Source organism: Lutra lutra, chromosome 3 (genome assembly GCF_902655055.1).
Source record: "Lutra lutra chromosome 3, mLutLut1.2, whole genome shotgun sequence".
NCBI lineage: Eukaryota > Metazoa > Chordata > Mammalia > Carnivora > Mustelidae > Lutra > Lutra lutra.
The window spans coordinates 20,938,401-20,957,734 of NC_062280.1; the positions used below are offsets into that span (position 1 = coordinate 20,938,401).

Here is a 19,334-nt window from a genome sequence, read left to right on the forward strand (position 1 = left end):
TTTTGGAGATGTATACACCCTGACCCTACAGTCCATTGGTGGCTCACAGTCATTAGAAATCTTCTGGCAAGGCTCCAGAATATCTCATGTGTCCCCTACAAAATGTCTGTGGATATGTGAAAAACTGGCAAAAAATGCTACCAGAGAATGATGGCCTCAGTTCATTGGCATTTTACATTTCAATGAGTCATAAGGAAGTGGCTCTAAGAAAGGTTGTAGGTTTTCATTCTCCATATACCTAAAGAGTCTGGGAGCAAGAAGCTGATGGAAGTTCTATGCAGCTCTTGGCAGGACTTAGTCTCCTTTTTATTGCCAGTGCCCATGTGAATCCCCCCACACACACCAAGTTCCCCTCACTGCCTCTGCCTCCTCCTGCCCTGTTCACCTGGTTGACCCCACCCCTACTTCTAAATGACTGAAGGATTTCCACTGAGAAGCCAGCATTCCTCACCCCCAGAAAGGCTGAATCAGATAAATTCTCTCTCCAATGAAGGATTAATAACTTTGCTTAGATTATCAATAGAAACATTCCACAACATGATGGACTATATCCTAGTAAAGACTCTGAGGGAGACTATGAGTTGTTTATCTCCAAGTCTGCATAAAGATGATTAAACCTAGGGGTATCTTTAACCTTTTATTTCTGTATTTCATGTAGCCCTTCACTAGTTCCTGGGTGCTATGTACTTCATTACTTCTTTAACCTGTGTAGCTTAATGGAAACATAGCCTTGAATTGGTGCCTTTGCATTCCAGACAAGGCTGGGTTTGGAAATAACTTCACCACGGTGGACAACAAATCCACAGCTCAAAACGTGGAAGGCATCATCGTCAGCGCCATGTTTAAGTCCCTTATCACACGCTGCGCTTCAACCACGCATGAATTGCACAGCCCTGAGAATCTGGTGAGAAGTTCACCTCTTCTTCCCACAGGAGTTCTTGGTCTCCACTCTAAGAAAATTCTCAGTCGTGGCCCTGAGAAAGACAAATTGAAGTCGAAAAGTCTGCACCTTAAAGTTAAAATCTCTGTTTTCCCAAAGTGACCGGTAACTCATGGTAGAGCCCCAGTAACACATTTCTCCTTGTTACTCATTAAATTACTTGAAAATTGACATATCTTCCTCTTCCACTTCATAAGTTCCATGGCGGTTGCTGAGATAGTTGAAAGGTACTTCAAGTTCTTGAAGAGAAAGCGGTGCTCAACACAGCCTATTAACTCATGAAATATTAAAGAATATTAAACCAACCATTTTTGAAACTATACTTTAAAAAATTAATGGGAATATGCTGCTGAAATTAGTTTTGTTTTCTTTTATAGAACATTGCAATTTTTTAGTTACTCCCTCATAAATGACTGCGTTAATTAAACCACGAAAGCCATAAGAAGTGTGAGAGAAGAACGGGGCTATAGCATGTTAGTGCTTAGCTGCTGTCAAGGACACTGTGGTTTGGGATACAAAAAGTAGACCCGAGAAAGGCTAATGAATCCACACAAATAGATGAATTCAGTTCTCTCTGGGGAGTAAAGGACTTATATTTCACTATCTTACCAATTGTTACGTGTTGGGACATTTTATGTAGAAATCAGCACATCTATCCATATTGACACTATCTGCTAATCTACCTAAATCAGGGAATTATTTTAAGCTTTTTAGCCATTGAGACTATTCACATAACTTGAGATAAACTTAAACCCTACACCAAAGGGAATTGAATTTTGCTAGCTGTCAAAGCCCCCTCGGCGAAGTTCTTAGAGTCTGAGAAAAACGTGGACACCATCCATGCAGTTCATTTTTCATGGCAAGAAGTACTTTGAAAAGCTTATTATAATACATGTGAGCACTTTTTATACATTTTAGTCTGCAAAATCATGTATAGAAGAAATAATTGTATTTCTTAATTTTCTTTAAATCATCTTGGTTTTGACTTGGAACTCCCATTCCACCAGAATGGCTGAAAGTTGAATCCCAACATTTTGGGGTTTCTTTACGTCACAGAGTGGTGCAAGGATCCCAAGTCTTTGGTAGGACCTAGGACCCGAGAACTCCATGGATCTCAACCATCAGTCCATACCTATTATTTCACATACTGCTCTCTGCTGGGTGCTTAGGGTTGGGCACCCTGGTGAATTTGGAGCCCTTGTTTTTTGGTGTCTTGTCCCTTCTACGGGGAAGCTATCAAAGAATACAATGACAACACAAGATCTTTCTGCCCAGAGGACCGAAAAAACTCTCTTTCCATGTTTTCCTCAGTTACTGTTCCTTCTGATTTTTTAAGGCTCATTAGCATGATTGTTCCAGTGGTCTTAGGTTTTGAAAACCAAAGCTATCGAGGTAAGTGTTTCTTAGGCTTCTGTGTCTTGCTTTGCCATGAACCTTTCCCAAGGCAAAGAATGCAGTAACCACCTTCTTGAAGAGAGAGGAGGAAATGCTGAGTGAAAAGGTTATTATCTCAAGAAAAAAGAGTCCTATACATGTGCTCGCTTCGGCAGCACATATACTAAAAAAAAAAAAAAAGAAAAAAAGGTCCTATACATATTTTTAACTGTGGATTCATCAATATATTGCTTTTAATAGCCCTGCATCATCTTTACTTCATAGTCAAGTTCATGTTCAAATGGGCTTCGACATACACATTTGTTAAATATGTCCAGCAAAATACACTATCCTTGAATGATCAGGCTCTGTTAGAAGTGTCTAGAGGACTTAGCATATTTTATCACAGTGATACAGAAAATTTGGAGAAGCTAAAGAGGGACTGAAATCTCTAGTCTAAACAAACTTCTGATTGCCTTTTTTTTGCAGGCATCTCTTCAGAAGTCATAATAGAGAAAATTAAAGCTTGGGAATCCAGTGGTTTAAAGTGTAAATTGATGTCTATCTAATGATACAGCCAACTTTCTGAATATGGAACATGGTAACCATCCTTTTTGATACTAAAGATGACAGGCAAGGTTCTTGGTAATGTTGCCATAGGAACAATGGAGAGAGACTGGGTACCATCTGTTTCACTATAGTAAAATGTCTTCCTTTTATGATTCGAATGCTGATCTAAGCCTAGGGAATTACTTTCTCCCTCTCTTCCTATGAAAACTGTTTAATCACACAACTTTCCCTGTACTTTCCTTCTTGCATCCAAACAGGGGCTGTATTGTGACATTCGTCAGCTGGTCCAGTTTATCAAAGAGGCTCATGGAAATGTCTTCAGAAGAGTGGCCCTCAGTGCTTTGCTTGACAGTGCTGAGAAGTTGGCACCAGGGAAAAAGATGGAGGAGAATGAATCAGAATCTAAGACTGCAGGCAGTAAAAGGTTAGAAACTTAAGCTATAAATCTTCATGTTGGCCTTATGTCCGTAGAATGTAATTGGTTGTACTGTCCATGTGGCTCCCAGGATGGTGTGTGACTCTAGTGCAGGGCTGGTGGAACTATCTTGTATAAATAGTATCACTGGTGACAGCACAGCTGCAGCTTAGAAAAAGGATGTGTTTACTATCAAACATATCTTGCCTCTCTATAAATCAGAGCTCAGTTGATCTCGGGCTTGCATATACTTGACCTTTACTTCATAGATCTCAACAATATGGTGATATGTTATCTGTGTGTTAGTCTTCTCCATAGATAATTTACATTTTTGTCCAGAGAGGAAAAGCAATTATTGATACCATGTCCTGTTGTTCAGTAATATTTTAAACATGGAAAAATACAAATTGCTGAGCAGTGCCCTGTTGTTTTTCATTCTAGTAAATATAAATTTATGGTATGCCCATTCCATAAAACATGCCACTTACTGAGATTAAAAGAAACTCCTAAATTTAAAATTCTGCTTGTAGTTAATGACTCTGCATTGATGGTGGTATTCTTAGACAGTAAAGCAGCTAGATCGTGAATCAAATGGTAGGAAATAAATTTCATACGGTATAGACTCATGATGACATAGGGTTTGCAAGGAATATATGTTGTCGATAACGGAGTGTTTTGTTTTATGAAGTATATGAAGTATTGAGGAGTGGTGTCCTGCTCTGTTTGATTGGTGAACTGCACCATTTGCATAGGTCAGAGGCGGGAAGCATTGTGGATAAAGGCCAGGGGTCCTCTGCACCTGAGGAGTGTCGTAGCTTCATGTCTGGTCGCCCCTCACAGACTCCAGAGCAGTAAGTAGCACTGATTTTCTCTCCAATGCTGTGGGCTGAGCACTTCTCACTGTAAGAAATTCAGTTTTCCCAACTGCTGTTTGTTTGCTTGTCATTTTCTTTGAAATTTGCCTTGCTTCTGCCCTTTACTTTTCATTCCCAAAGCCACTAAACTCTACAGACCCAAATCATAAATAACCAACCTCAGGCTTATGGGAAGCTTCCTTAACAGCATTTCCCATTTCCAGTCTTTACCCCACTTCTGCTTCTCGTGCATACTCCTGCAGGTAAATCATGAAAAATAGCATGTGTACCAGGTGGGGAGGAGGTGTCATCTACTTTCTTTCTTAAAATCACTTATAACTTTTGTTATTTAAATCTATTAATGGCTGTCAATGTGCTTGATGAAGGTTTTCCAAAAAAAAGTAAGATAAACTCTTGTGCTCAGATTTAGCTAAAACATAAACTCTATTCCATTTCACCTTGGTCTTCTCCTGAGATCCATTCCAGTGTTCCAAAAAGTGTTTATCTCCACTTTTTATAATGCCAAAGTCAAAAGCATCTTAAAATTAGTGCCTCCAGAAAATGAGAGAATTACCGTAGACACTAAACATATAGCCTAGTTCTATGCAAGGCTCATTTGTCTTCATTCTTCTTTTTTGAGAACTATTTACTCACAAATGGTGTGATCAATATTTAAAATATGAACATCATTTAAGATACACAATTTTACTTCCCTAAACCTTGGTTACTATGAAATGATTACAGAATGATTATCAGAAATATTCTGCAGGGTATTCTATGTTTAAGGTATACCCTCTCTATAGTTAAGGAAATCACCATCATCAAATAGAAACTTGGTAATTCACATCAAGTAAGGAAAACCTTGAAAGAACAAAAGCCTGCATAGATCTTGTAGCCCTTCAAAATCTTAGAGACTGTCTCTAAGTGCCTGGAAAAAAGTAAAGAGAAGATAAATCAACTCTATGAGTCTAGGACCATGTGAGTTTTTGCTTACCATTATAACCCCAATGCTTATGACTTGGCCCCCACTGTAAACACTTAATGTCTATTTCATAAATGAATGAATGAATTAATGGCAGACAATCAATGAAAGGATAGAATTGTGAAATTACCATTAAGATTTTTTTTTGTTTCCTTTAACTTCCTTTCTTAAATGTGATGTTCCAAGAAGTCTTTAAGGACATAGTAAAAAGTCAAACATAAGCTCTAAATGAAAAGACTTATTGTAAAAGGCAAAGTTCTATAGCTGAATAGCCACAAGACTAATTAAAAATCTTTACATACGGAGTATGAGCAGAAAAAGGAGAGAGGGCTTCCTCCACCCCAAAATAGCACTAGCAACAATCAAGCTAATATGTCCAATGAGAATGATCTAATAAGTAAACTGGATTTTAAAAATAAAACCCTCTACATAGGTGATCTCATTTTCCAGATTGTAAAATATTCTCTTTCTTCAGTGTTCTGTGAACACTGCCTGATATCGCAGCACTTAGCATGGGTCCTTAGCGTGGGTCTGTTCTTTACCCTTGAATGAAGATACATGTTTTAATATACTTCTACATAAAAATTTCCATTTGGAGGGATGTCATGGAATGTTAAATATAGAGCTTTTCCCTGACTGGAGTGGGCCTAGGAGATGAGCATGCCAGTACCCTGTTTAGGACTGAAGAAAGGTAGGTGGATGATCCTGGTTCTTCCTTTATCCTCTCTGCCTCCTGCCCTTCCCTCCCTTTCAGACCCTTCTCTTCTCCTTCTTCCTCCTTAAATAAAAGTCACACTAACTAAATTTAAAATCAGTTTTATATGTTCATTCTCTAAAACTCATTATCGATACACGCCCACTGGACAAAGTTAATGTAACATCTTATTGAAATGTTGTACCACATAGATCATGTGGTCATATGCTCATCATTTGTCCCACATTCCCCAAAGGCAAGAAATGTTTCATACACTGTGATCGTTTGATAAAAAAATAAAACAACTGAGAAGTCAAATCCTGAAACACTGATTTAAACTCACAAATTCATACCATATATGATAAACAGAATGTTCTGGTTTGAAATAAGAATAAAATGAATTTAGTACTCTAATGAGATTCTGAGAGGTAAAATTTGAAACTCCATATAAATATCTCCAGAAAATGATTGCTTTACACAGTACTGTTGAATTTTGAGCAGAGTCTGGATTCAATCCCAAAGCCTATAGACAAATCATTACCTAAAATTTCATGAACAAATTTCATCACATATTACTAAGTATCTTCTGTGACCTTATTTCTAAAGTAATATATGTTGCTGAAGTACCAAAACAGAAAAACAAAGAAAAATCATTTTTAAATCGAAATACTATCAATTGGAGATAACCACCATAAATTTCTGGTGTGCTGGGTACAATTTTGAGTATGTGTACAAGCAAACTCACAGACACATGCTTATGTGTGTACTTTGTTTATTTAACATGAAATTATCCTATTTCACCCATTGATTAACTGCTTTCTAACTTTGCTATATACCTTTGACATTTTCCATATCAGTTGTCTTCTAAAATAGGATTTTAATGAGTATGGAATATGCCATCAGATAGAAGTTCTATAATTTATCTGTTTGTCTGGAGTTTAAAATTAGATTGCTTCCAGTTTTCAGTGTTAACCCATAATACCTCAGCAAGCATTTGATCATCTTGTATTTATCTACATGTTAGTGTATTTTTCTATCATTTTCTTGGCATGACTTCCTAGGAATTCGATTTCTCTATCATAGCTGTAGATATTGGTTTTGGATACCATATTACTAAATTACCCTCCAGAGAGGTTGAATCTATCTCATCACTAGTAGGATGACAGTCACCAATTGCTTTCTCTCTCCCCCCCCCTTAATCTTTACCAATTTAATGAGTGAAAATAGGAATCCCATTTCAATTGACCTTCCCCATCCCCCAATTCCTAGTGAGATTAACCTCAGCATATTATTGGCCACTTGTCTTTTCCCTCTTGTGAAATGTCTTGGTCAAAAATCCCTTTGGATGTGTCCCCATTTGGCATATTGAGTTGGATTAATTTTTTTTACTTTTAAACCTTATTTAAGCTTCTTTGCCCTGAGAAAGCTAAATAATTAGGCACAATGAAAATAATTTAGTAAACAGCTGTAGAATGATGCAACCCCTGAGTGTGGTTACATTTCACTTATTCATTTATTCAAATATCTTTTGTGAGTTTATTTAGTGCCGAGAATTATACTATGCTGGGGTGGGGTTGGAAAGTGATATACAGTACTGCACAAGCCTCTGGGAACTTCAAAAAAAAAAGTGAAATATTTAGACATCATAAGTGCCTCTACTATTATGACTCACACCCACAGATGAATACCTGTGATAATATTTGGTCTTTTTATTAAAGCTGGGAAAAAATGATTTACCTCTATTTGACAGCTGAGACATGACTGTTTCCAGGAAGACCTCAGAGTCAACCTTGGTCTCACTCCTTCCACTCCCCCTCTGACTCATCTTAAATCCCAGCCCATCAGAGATCATCCTGCATGAATTGCATAAATATCGCTGGCTTTAGGAAGTTGAAAGAAATTTAAGAGAATTTCACATGTGTTGTCAGACATTTAACTCTACCCTTTGCTTGCTTTCAGTGATGAACAATTGCAAGGGGGCAACCTAGGGCGGAAGGATTTCTGGCGCAAGATGTTCAAATCCCAGAGCGCAGCAAGTGACACCAGCAGCCAGTCTGAACAGGATACTTCAGAATGCACCACTGCCCATTCAGGGACCACCTCTGACCGTCGCACCCGCTCACGGTCCCGCAGAATTTCCCTCCGGAAGAAACTTAAACTGCCCATAGGTAAAAGTATGTCTGTATTTATTTATGGATTCTCTTATTCCCTGCCATGTCCTCAAATCAACTCATAATCAAAGCAACGCATGGTAGGGTAGAGAAAAGGAAAGCCTTCAAGTCACAAGGCTTAAGCTGGCTCATTCATTCATTCATCTTTTTTCTGCAGGTGTTTCTCAAACCCCTACTATGTGCACTTATTGTGTCCAAACACTATGATGTTAGGCATCAGGAATTAAAAGATAAGCAAAATTACACAGTGCCCAACTTTGCTGAACTTAAAATCTATTGGGGGTGACGGTCAGTAAAACAGATAATCCTACAACTAAGTGTGGTTGAAAACTGTAAATTTTATGAAGGAAATATATGTTGTGCCGTGAATGTATGCAATAAGGTCTGACCTAAATGGGGAGGAGGAGGCAGAGATCAGAGAAGGCTTCCTGGAGGAAGTGATACTAAGATCTTCAGGGTACTTAGGGGAATGAAGAAGGAAAGTGTACTAAGTGGTAGCAATAAAATCTATAAAAGTATTAGGAGGGAGGGAAGTAGAAACGAGACAAGGAGAAGAGCGTCTGCAGGATTATGACAGAGCAAGGGGACTAGAGCATGTGGACCTTGCAGGTAAGGTTGGCTTTTTGTCTTACAGCCCTACATAGCCCAGCTGGGATATTGAGCAAGGGAATAATGCAAGCAGGTTAGCTTTTTCTAAAAGATCACTGCATGGGCAACATACTGGAGGGAGCATAGTGGTTGAGGGAGACCAGTTACAAAGCTGTTTAGTAGTCCAAGCATAAGTAATGGAAACTTGGACTGGGTGATTGACCATGTACAGCAAAGTGGACGGATTCGATAAATGCTTAGGAGGTAAAATCAACAGGACTTACTGGAAGATGTGAAAAGTGTCAAGGAGAACTGGATGGATTGTGGTTTTATTCACCAAAGAGGCCCAAATTCATTTTGTTCTAGTCTTACTCAGTCTTGTCATTTTATAATTCAATATTCAAAGCATATACATTTTGAAAACCATTTGTTTTCACTTCAGTGTACAGTAAGCCATGTAATTTTCATTGCTTTTTGAGCACATGCTGACATTTCTGTTTAATTCATTTGGGAGAAAAATGCTATACTGGTCTAAATTTTCAAAAATTATTAAATAGGAAACTGGCTGAAGCGGTCCTCCCTCTCGGGCCTAGCAGATGGTGTGGAGGACCTTCTGGACATCAGCTCTGTGGACCGCCTCTCTTTCATCAGGCAAAGTTCCAAGGTAAACAGGACATCACTTATATAAGACAATGTTGGATTCGCTGATAGAAAAATGTCAGGACCAAGAAATGTTGAACACATGGAAGGGCCAAATAAGAAAGAGTTGAAGAAACTGTCTTCAAATTGAACAAAGTTTAGAAACTTAAATGAACAATGAAAACTAAGATATCTAAGTAGTAAGCTATTATGGAAAGGAAGAAAAGAGTAACAAAAAATTTACATAAAATTATAATGCAGATCTAGATATGTACATAGGTATTAATTCCCAGCTATTTTAATGTTTTAGCTTTATTTTTATTATTATTATTTTTAATTTCAGTATAATTAATGTACAGTGTTATATTGGTATCAGGTATACAATATAGTCATTCAACAATTTGGTACAGTACCCAGTGCTCATCATGAAAAGTGTACTCTTAATCCCCATTACCTGTTTCACCCTTCCCACTTCCGATTGTCCCTCTAGTAACCACCATTTTGTTATCTATAGTTAAGAGTCTGTTATTTGGTCTCCTTTTTTTATTATTTGTTTTGTTTTGTTTTTAAATTCCACAAGAGTGAAATCATTTGATATTTGTCTTTCTCTGACTCTTATTTCATGTAGCATTGTACCTTCTAGATCCATCCATGTTGTTACAAATGGGTTTCCACCCTCACCACTTTTATTTAACATAGTACTGGAAATCCTAGCCACAGCAATCAGACAAGAAAAAGAAATGAAAGGCATCCAAATTGGTATTTTCCAACTATTTTTAACTTTTAACATACATGTGAAATTCCTGACATTTCAAGCTCCTACCCAAGGATACAGAATTTTCTATTTTTTTTAAAGACTTTATTTATTTGACAGAGATCACAGTAGGCAAAGAGGCAGGCAGAGAGAGAGAGGAGGAAGCAGGCTCCCTGCCGAGGAGAGAGCCCGATGCGGGGCTCGATCCCAGAACCCTGAGATCATGACCTAGAGCCGAAGGCAGAGGCTTAACCCACTGAGCCACCCAGGTGCCCCAGGATACAGAATTTTCTAATGATTCTCTTTATGTATTAAAACACACACACACACACACACACACACACACACACACACACACACACGCACTTCATCCTCTTTCTATTACTTTTTGTGAGTACTTGAACAATTCTTCCTATTGAAAAGGATAAAGGATTTCTCCCATTAAGTGCTTCTTCATAATACTGTTAAGTATTGTAACAACATACTATTTGGAAAAGGTAATGATTCTCAGTGAAATCCAATTCCTACAAGAGCATTCCCTGTACATGGTCCAGGTCCTGGTCACTATAATTTCCAGCATATGGTAAGAGTTACATTTCTTTATATCTAAATCATTTGTTTATAATCTTTCTGCTTTGAATCTCACTAAAACCAGTTTTCCTCTATCTATTTTAATGGTAATATTTTGAAATTATATAAAGAATATATCAACCTCATAAGACATTTAGAAAATGCAATTCTTCCTTCACATCCTTTTGCTAAAATATTGGCCAAATATTAAGAGTTTGTGAGGCTTACTCACATAGCTTCCTTGCATGCTGAAAATTTTAAGTACTCTTGGCCTAAGGGCAAGATCAAGGGCACATTTAAATTCTTAGGAAAAAACCCAAAGCATGTTATTTCCCTTTAATTATAGGTACTTTATGAATTAATTTATACTGTTTTTTTTTTCCATAAAGATTTGAAACTTTCTATTTGCCTATCTTTCAGTTTGGTCTTATTCTCAACTGTGGTGCTGTTTGTAAAGGATGAATATGGCTTGCTGTTCATGAATTTGAGTTTGGATTTTATCGAAATTAAACTCTAAGAACATCTCATTTAGTTGCTGAATTATTTTCATGATGCCTGATTATTTACTTTCAATCTATGACTGGACTCTCTTTCAAATGAGTTATAAGTCTTGTTTTTTTTTTGGTACATAGGAATAAACCATACTGACTGACTAACCAGATGCAGAAGTCAGAAGAACTAAAGTAATCTTCATATTCTAAATAACTTATTTTTCAAAAGCAAGGTTTAGTATTTAAAAAAAATTGCCCTTTGTTCCTCAGGTAAAATTTACCAGTGCAGTTAAGCTTTCTGAAGGTGGACCAGGGAGTGGAATGGAAAATGGAAGAGATGAAGAGGAGAATTTCTTCAAACGTCTCGGTAAATATCATACTGTCTAAGAATTACATCCAATTTTCATCATACAGAACAAAAATTTGACTGGATAAAATGGTCCATTTTCTATTTCCATTGATTTCCTATTCATTTCTTTCTTGTGTGTGTGTTGTACTACTATATATAAAGCTTCTTTGTTTTTATCAATTTGGTTCAACAGACATTTATGGAAGCCCTATTGTCTTCCTCATTCCATAGTGAACATTAGGTTTACAAAGTTTGAGTTTACAAAGAACTTACTCTTTATCTCTTACTCTTTACAAAGAAGAGTAAGAGATAGCCTCTTCTTCAGCTCTCTGTCCTTTATTAAAATCTAAGAGCTTTAAAGAACCTTCAGATTTCCATCTATCTATCTACTTAAGAATTCTGCACATTATATTCCTGAGAGGTGCCCAGTCACCCTCTGAACACTTCCACCAAGGAGGAGTCTATTACTTCACAAAGCAAACTGTTCCAGAACTAGAGAGTTTTAATTGTTAGGTCTTCCCTTATATCTTGAAAATATATTCATCTATAAATTTAATTCACTAGTCCCAGTTATGATATCTGTGGACACACACACACACACACACACACACACACACAGCTAGTTTAGCCTTTTATCTATTTCACGTTCTCTCTTTTCACCTCATTTCTGCTGGTCGAACATTATTGACTCCTATTTTTTCTCCTTGAATGGAAAAGTTTCCAGAACCATCACCATCCTGATTCCATTTTACAGTGCATTCTAATTAGGTGATATACTTTACAAAATGTGGAGATTCAGATGGAATGCATGCATCATATATGACTTTAATCAGTGTGATAAATAGTGTAACAATTAAGCTCCAGGGATATAGCAAGTGTATGATCACAATTTAAGGTTGCATTATCAAGTTTTACATCCTATAGTTGGCTTGTACTGAATTTGGATTAACTTTTGCTACTCACCTCCACATGAATGAATATAATGTTATTTTTTGTATAGCCATTATTAATACTTCATCTCAAAATAAATTTATTGTTTCATTAACTTGGGAGGTGGTTAATTCACATGCCCAGGAAAAAATTAAGAGACAGAACCCAAAACAAATTGAATTTGGAATCTTTTCTTCTTTGCAATTGTGCTATAAGGATTCACTTCCCTGGTTTTCATCCAAACTGTTGATATTATTAATGACCAGGACAAATACAAAGATACAGTTCCTATGATACTTCTAGTTGACTTTTATTAATTAACAATTTGTGGGTATTATTTTTCAGCCAAACATACTTAATTTACTAGCAGTTAGCAAATGCTTTCTCATTTCATAAAAACATCAGATTTGGGGCACCTGGGTGGCTCAGTGGGTTAAGCCTCTGCCTTGGCTCAGGTTATGATCTCAGGGTCCTGGGATCGAGCCCCACATTGGGCTCTCTGCTCAGCAGGGAGCCTGCTTTTCTGTTCTCTCTCTCTGCCTACCTCTCTGCCTACTTGTGACCTCTCTCTCTCTCTCTCTGTTAAATAAATAAAATCTTAAAAAAAATAATTTCTTTAAAATCTAAAAAATTTTCAAAAATGAAAGCTGAACATTTAACAAAACTGAAATTGCATTTGTAATCAGCTATCTTTTTCTTCCATGTTTTTATATTTACTAAGAATATTTCATTTTAGAAATCATGTTATCCTTGAGGGAAGATATTTTATTAAACTGATTTTTTAATTGATCAATAAAATTTACTGAATATTTTCTATGTGCTCAGTTCTGCCATAAATTCCATGGGAAATGCTGCTTAAAGAAATACTATATTTTGAAATATACATTTTTAAATTTAACAGATTCTAAAAACTGTATTCTATATAAATTTATAAATGTACCTCAATAAATTTAATTTAAAAATAGTAAATAGAATATACTGAGACTAAAAAATTAATCCTTAAGTCCAAGGAAACAAAGAGGCATTCTTATATTCCAGTAAGTTAAATAAAAGATAGATAGGAGGTACACTTTATAGTCAAATTACTTTTCAACATTTCTTTTAGTAGTACATATTGTAAACTGCGAATTGGAATGCCAACTGGGAACAATTTTATAATCAGGTTGTAACATATACAATGTTGATTTATTTCTTACAGTAAGTTTTTCTGACCTAATCTCTACCTTCAGCAGTTTACAAAACTCTGACCTTCAACATAAACAATTGGGTATTCTGGGGATGCCGTGTGGCATACTGCTAAGAAGGCAGGCTAGGTCATCAGGTCTGGATTTTAATCCTGACTTCATAACTTTCTATTGCATGAACTTAAACTGAGCTAGTTAACCTGTCCCCTCTTTCTGTATCTCTCTGTCTGTGTTCTTACTGCTCTGTTTTCTCCCATTCACTTTTTTAAAAAATCATCTTTAAAGATTTATAAGGCTGTTACAAAAAACAAATTATAAAATATCCCGTTGCCCGATTTCAAGCTTTACTACAAAGCTGTGATCACCAAGACAGCATGGTACTGGCACAAAAACAGACACATAGACCAGTGGAACAGTATAGAGAGCCCAGATATGGACCCTCACCTCTATGGTCAACTAATCTTCAACAAAGCAGGAAAAATATACAGTGGAAAAAAGACAGTCTTTTCAATAAATGTGCAGGAAAATTGGACATCTATGTATAGAAGAATGAAATTCAACCATTCTCTTACACCATACACAAAGATAAACTTGAAACGGATAAAAGACCTCGATGTGAGGCAAAAATCTATAAAAATCCTAGAGGAGAGCATAGGCAGTAACCTCTTCGACATCAGCCATAGCAACTTCTTTCAAGATATGTCTCCAAAGGCAAAGGAAACCAAAGCGAAAATAAACTTTTGGAATTTCATCAAGATCAAAAGCAAAGGAAACAGTCAACAAAACAAAGAGGCAACCCACAGAATGGGAGAAGATATTTGCAAATGACAGTACAGACAAAGGGCTGATATCCAAGATCTATAAAGAACTCCTCAAACTCAACACACACAGATAATCACATCAAAAAGTGGGCAGAAGACATGAACAGACACTTCTCCAAAGAAGTCATACAAATGGCTAACAGACACATGAAAAAACATTTGATATAATACTTAACACATACTAAGTGCTCAAAAGTGGAAGCAAATACATGGTTATCCATTAATGTTATATAGATACAAGGGAAATTTTCCATTATAAATAGCTTTTACTTATAAGCATGATTCTTATGCCTGTAATCATAGGATTCTACTGATCTTCATACCTGTAATCAATATCCATTATTCTGTGAAGCAAAAAATATCGGTTCTTCCTCCCATCCAAGTACTAACCAGGCCTGACCCTGCTTAGCTTCCGAGATCAGACGAGATCGGGCGCGTTTAGGGTGGTATGGCCGTAGACAAAAAATATAGGTTCTTCCTGACAAAGATTGTTTTGATCACTTCTCTTTTCATTATTTTACTTAGATTCCTTAGCCATTTTGTTTCTGAAGTTCTTTTGATCAAAATGGCACTTCTGGTAATATTAAATAGGCTTCTTTTAGAATTCATTATCTTGTCAAATAAATAACTAAGAAAAAAGATGAAAAGCTTATTTTAATGTCTCCTTCAATAAAATGATGGCAGCTATCCTTAATAAATTGGTTAACTAAGAATAACTTTGTTGAGGCACCTGGGTGGCTCTATCAGTTAAGCCTCTGCCTTTAGCTTAGGTCATGATTTCAGGGTCCTGGAATCAAGCCCCACATCAGGTTCCCTGCTCAGTGGGAAGCCTGTTTCTCCCTCTGCCTCCTCCCCCTCCAAACATGCTTTCTCTGTCTCTCTTGCAAATAAATAAAACCTTTTAAAAAGGAATAAGTTTAGGGGTGCCTGGGTGGTTCAGTGGGTTAAAACCTCTGCCTTCAGCTCAGATCATGATACCAGGGTCCTAGGATTGAACACCGCATCGGGCTCTCTGCTCTGCAGGGAGCCTGCTCCCCCCTCTCTCTCTGCCTGCCTCTCTGTCTACTTGTGATCTCTGTCTGTGAAATAAATAAATAAAGTCTTTAAAAAAAAGAAGAAATTTAGGGGTGCCTGTGTGGCTCAGACTGTTAAGCATCTGCCTTGGGCTCAGGTCATGATCCCAGGGTGGTGGGATCAAGTCCCGCATTGGGCTCCCAGCTCAGCAGGAAGCCTGCTTCTCCCTCTCCCACTCCCGCGTGTTGCCTCTCTCACTGTGTCTCTCTCAGTCAAATAAATAAATAAAATATTTCAAAAAAGAATAAGTTTATTGATCATACACCTTGTCATACACATTAGTTCTATCATAGATTTGAGGCTGTTATCACCTAATGTATTATAAATCTTAATTATTATAACAAATAACCAAACAACTGTATTCATTAAAAAGAAAAATATTTGGAGTCTATCTTAAATTCAAAGTTTCAGGGACTGCTAAAGTTAATAATTTCTTTTAACAGATGAGATTTCCTCTGATATGTGTAACTTAAAGGGCTATATGTAAATGATTCATAAAGTGACATGTAGGTAGGAGAAATCACAGGAAATTACTGGCTCTGGTACTTTTGATATTGCCCAGTGAATAACAGAGTAGCATTTTGAAAGGCAGCTGTCTAGAAACAAGTCTGTCTAAGAAATGTTTATTTCTAATCTGTAGTTTTTAGCTGCACGCACTTTGTGTCATTTGAGATACTTTCAGATTTTTTCCAGCAGCAGATTCATTATGTGCTACTTCCTTTTGCAGTTAATACAAAATGTGCCACACTAATTGGAAAAAAAAAATGCTGAGGGTGTTGAATATGGAATTTTAAATATGGAATATTTGCATCTGAAAAGGAAATATACCCATAAGAAATGAAATATGGAAAATTTTAATATTTTAAGATTTTATTTATTTATTTGAGAGAGAATGAGCGAATAAGAGAGAGAAGGTGCAGGGGGTGGGTCCGAGGGAGAAGGAATAACAGACTTCCCTCTGAGTGCAGAGCCCAACATGGAGCTTGATCCCAGGACTCCAGAATCATAACCTGAGCTGAAGTCAGACACTTAACCAACTGAGCCACCCAGGTTCCCCAGTGATATTTTAATTATATTATGAGGCATTTTTTTTGTACTTGGGAAAATTTTCAAACAAACAAAAAGTAAAAAGAATGGTCTAATGGATCCCAAATATCCATCACCCATTTGCAATAATGATCAAAATTTCCATAATTGTTTCATCTATCTTTTATGCTTTTCAAATGTTTCTTAAAACAAATCCCAGACATATATACATGTGCCTTTGTGTTGAGGCAGCAGGTAGGAAAGTAGGGTAATGGGTGGAAGGGATCAGGGTATTCATAATGGAAAAGATGGGAAAGTCATTTCTGGAAATCAGATTTGTGACTTCTCAGTAAGAACCAAGAGTTGGCAACCACAAATGAATGGTTTGAGCAGAAATTAAAGCAAGCTCTAAGTCAGTGATTCTCATCCTACGGGTATATTCTTAGGTGTCAGAGGTACATTTCAGAATCATGAGAAGGGGCTTGGTTATGGCTTTAAAAACGATACTCAGGGGTGCCTGGGTAGCTCAGTGGGTTAAAGCCTCTGCCTTCGGCTCAGGTCATGATCCCAGGGTCCTGGGATCAAGCCCTGCATCAGGCTCTCTGCTCAGCAGGGAGCCTGCTTCCCTTCCTCTCTCTGCCTGCCTCTCTGCCTACTCGTGATCTCTGTCAAATAAATAAAATCTTAAAAAAAATAGAAACTATATTCAACATAATACCCTCAAATAAGAAAAAAACATTTTAAATATATATTAGAAGCTATAGAAAATTCAGGAGTTATTTAAGTTTTTAAAAATTTATCTAGGGAACCCTCCTACATTGTTGGTGGGAATACAAGCTGGTGCAGTCACTCTGGAAAACAGTATGGAGGCTCCTCAAAAAGTTGAAAATAGAGCTACCCTACAACCCAGCAATTGCACTACTGGGTATTTACTCCAAAGATACAAATGTAGTGATCCAAAGGGGCATGTACACCTGAATGTTTATAGTAGCAATGTTCACAATAGCCAAACTATGGAAAGAGCTAGATGTCCATCAACAGATGAAAGGATAAAGAAGATGTGGAATGTATACACAATGGAATACTATACAGCCATCAAAACCCCAAAATCTTGCCATTTGCAATGACATGTATGGAACTAGAGGGTATTATGCTAAACGAAATAAGTCAATCAGAGAAAGACAATTATGATATGATCTCACTGATATGAGGAATTTCAGAAACAAGACAGAGGATCATAGGGAAAGAGAGGGAAAAATGAAACAAGATGAAAACAGAGAGGGAGATAAACCATAAGAGACACTTAATCTCAGGAAACAAACTGAGGGTTGCTGGAGGGGAGGGAGGTGGGAGGGATGGGATGGCTGGGTGATGGACATTGGGGGGGGGGGTATGTGCTATGGTGAGCGCTGTGAATTGTGTAATACTGATGAATCACAGACTTATACCCCTGTAACACAATTACATTGTATGTTAATAAAAAAGAAAGAAAATGAAATGTACCTAGGGATAAAAATGATGAAAATCATATTCTGTATCATTTCTTCTTAATGTATGTTTCTGAAACGTTCTGCATTAATAAATCACAAGGAGTGTTTGTGAAAACAGACATGGAATCAAAGTCTCTAGGGATGAGACTTGATATTTTGTGTTTAATAAGCTCCAAAGTGATTCTTATTCATAGGCAGCTAAACTATGGAAAAGTAAGTGTGGGGAGGGATCAGTGGTTCCCAAATCTCTGACCCCAGTGTTGGGTCAGACTGGCTGCATCATTATCTTCTGGGAGGCTTACAAAGCACAAAATCCTATACTCCACTTCTAAAAATTCTGATTCTGAAAGTCTGGATGAAATTCAGGAACTTCCTAGGTAATTCTGATATATAGCTAGGTTTGGAAATCCTGGAATTAAATAACCAAACACTGAGATTCTTTACAACTCCAACAGTCAGTGATTCTTTGTATCGTAACTAAGATACCAAGTTATTGGCCTTGATATCAATTTATGTAAGTATATGGCCTTGATATGAAATTGTACAATAATTTCATCTTTGATAAAAATAGCATTTAGTTGTTGATTACGGGAAGAATCATTTTAAATATACTAAGAGCTCTTGTCAGTATTAAAGAGGAGACCATAAGTAAAACGATCAGATCCTATATTTAAATATTTTATGTAAAATTCTGCATTAGCTTACGCCATTTGTCACCAGATTCCCAAAAGTCATGGTGTGTCTCAGTCAGGCATTAGGATGGAAAAGAAGGATGTGAAGTCAGGGAGAAAGTTTTCAGGCCAACGCTACAGAAAACATGCTATAACTTTGAAGCTCTTTTTCAATCTGTGATCTGTTATACTCTGTGTTTTTTTTTTTCATTCTTCCACCATGGAAAAAAACCTACAGGTTGCCACAGTTTTGATGACCATCTGTCTTCCAATCAAGAGGGTGGAAAAAGCAAAAATGTGGTGAATCTTGGAGCGATACGACAAGGCATGAAGCGCTTTCAGTTTCTGTTAAACTGCTGTGAGCCAGGGACAATTCCTGATGCATCCATCCTGGCAGCTGCTTTGGATCTTGTAAGTTGTTGGGAAGAGTTTGTCTACTCTGTCTCCCATTACAATTGATACTGCTAATAGAGGAAAACATAAATCCCTAATCCTGACCGTATCTGTGGAGTTATTTTTTTTTCTTTTAATCCATGCTTTATAGTTTTCAGAGTACAAGTCTTTCACTTACTTGGTTAAATTTATTCCTAGCTATTTTATTATTTGTGGTGCAATTATAAATGGGATTTTTTTTTTTTTAGTTTCTCTTTCTGCTACTTCATTATTAGTGCATTTTCGATCTGCAACAGATTTCTGTATATTAAGTTTGTATCTTGTGACTTTACTGAATTCATTTATTAGTTCTAA

General features: G+C 36.9%; 1 protein-coding gene across 7 annotated transcripts in view; it reads left to right on the top strand.

Moving 5' to 3' along the window:
• The window catches only part of UNC80 (unc-80 homolog, NALCN channel complex subunit), a 239,001-nt gene that overhangs the window by 71,274 nt on the left and 148,393 nt on the right, over positions 1-19,334 (top strand). For 5 of the 7 annotated variants that reach the window (XM_047721936.1, XM_047721937.1, XM_047721938.1 and 2 more), the window contains exons 16-22: positions 756-904; positions 3,142-3,308; positions 4,052-4,150; positions 7,789-8,003; positions 9,146-9,252; positions 11,313-11,409; positions 18,826-18,998. In XM_047721936.1, coding sequence (XP_047577892.1) covers positions 756-904; positions 3,142-3,308; positions 4,052-4,150; positions 7,789-8,003; positions 9,146-9,252; positions 11,313-11,409; positions 18,826-18,998 — 1,007 coding nt within the window. The remainder of the gene's footprint in view (positions 1-755; positions 905-3,141; positions 3,309-4,051; positions 4,151-7,788; positions 8,004-9,145; positions 9,253-11,312; positions 11,410-18,825; positions 18,999-19,334) is intronic. The other 2 variants (XM_047721939.1, XM_047721940.1) reach the window with 1 other exon arrangement.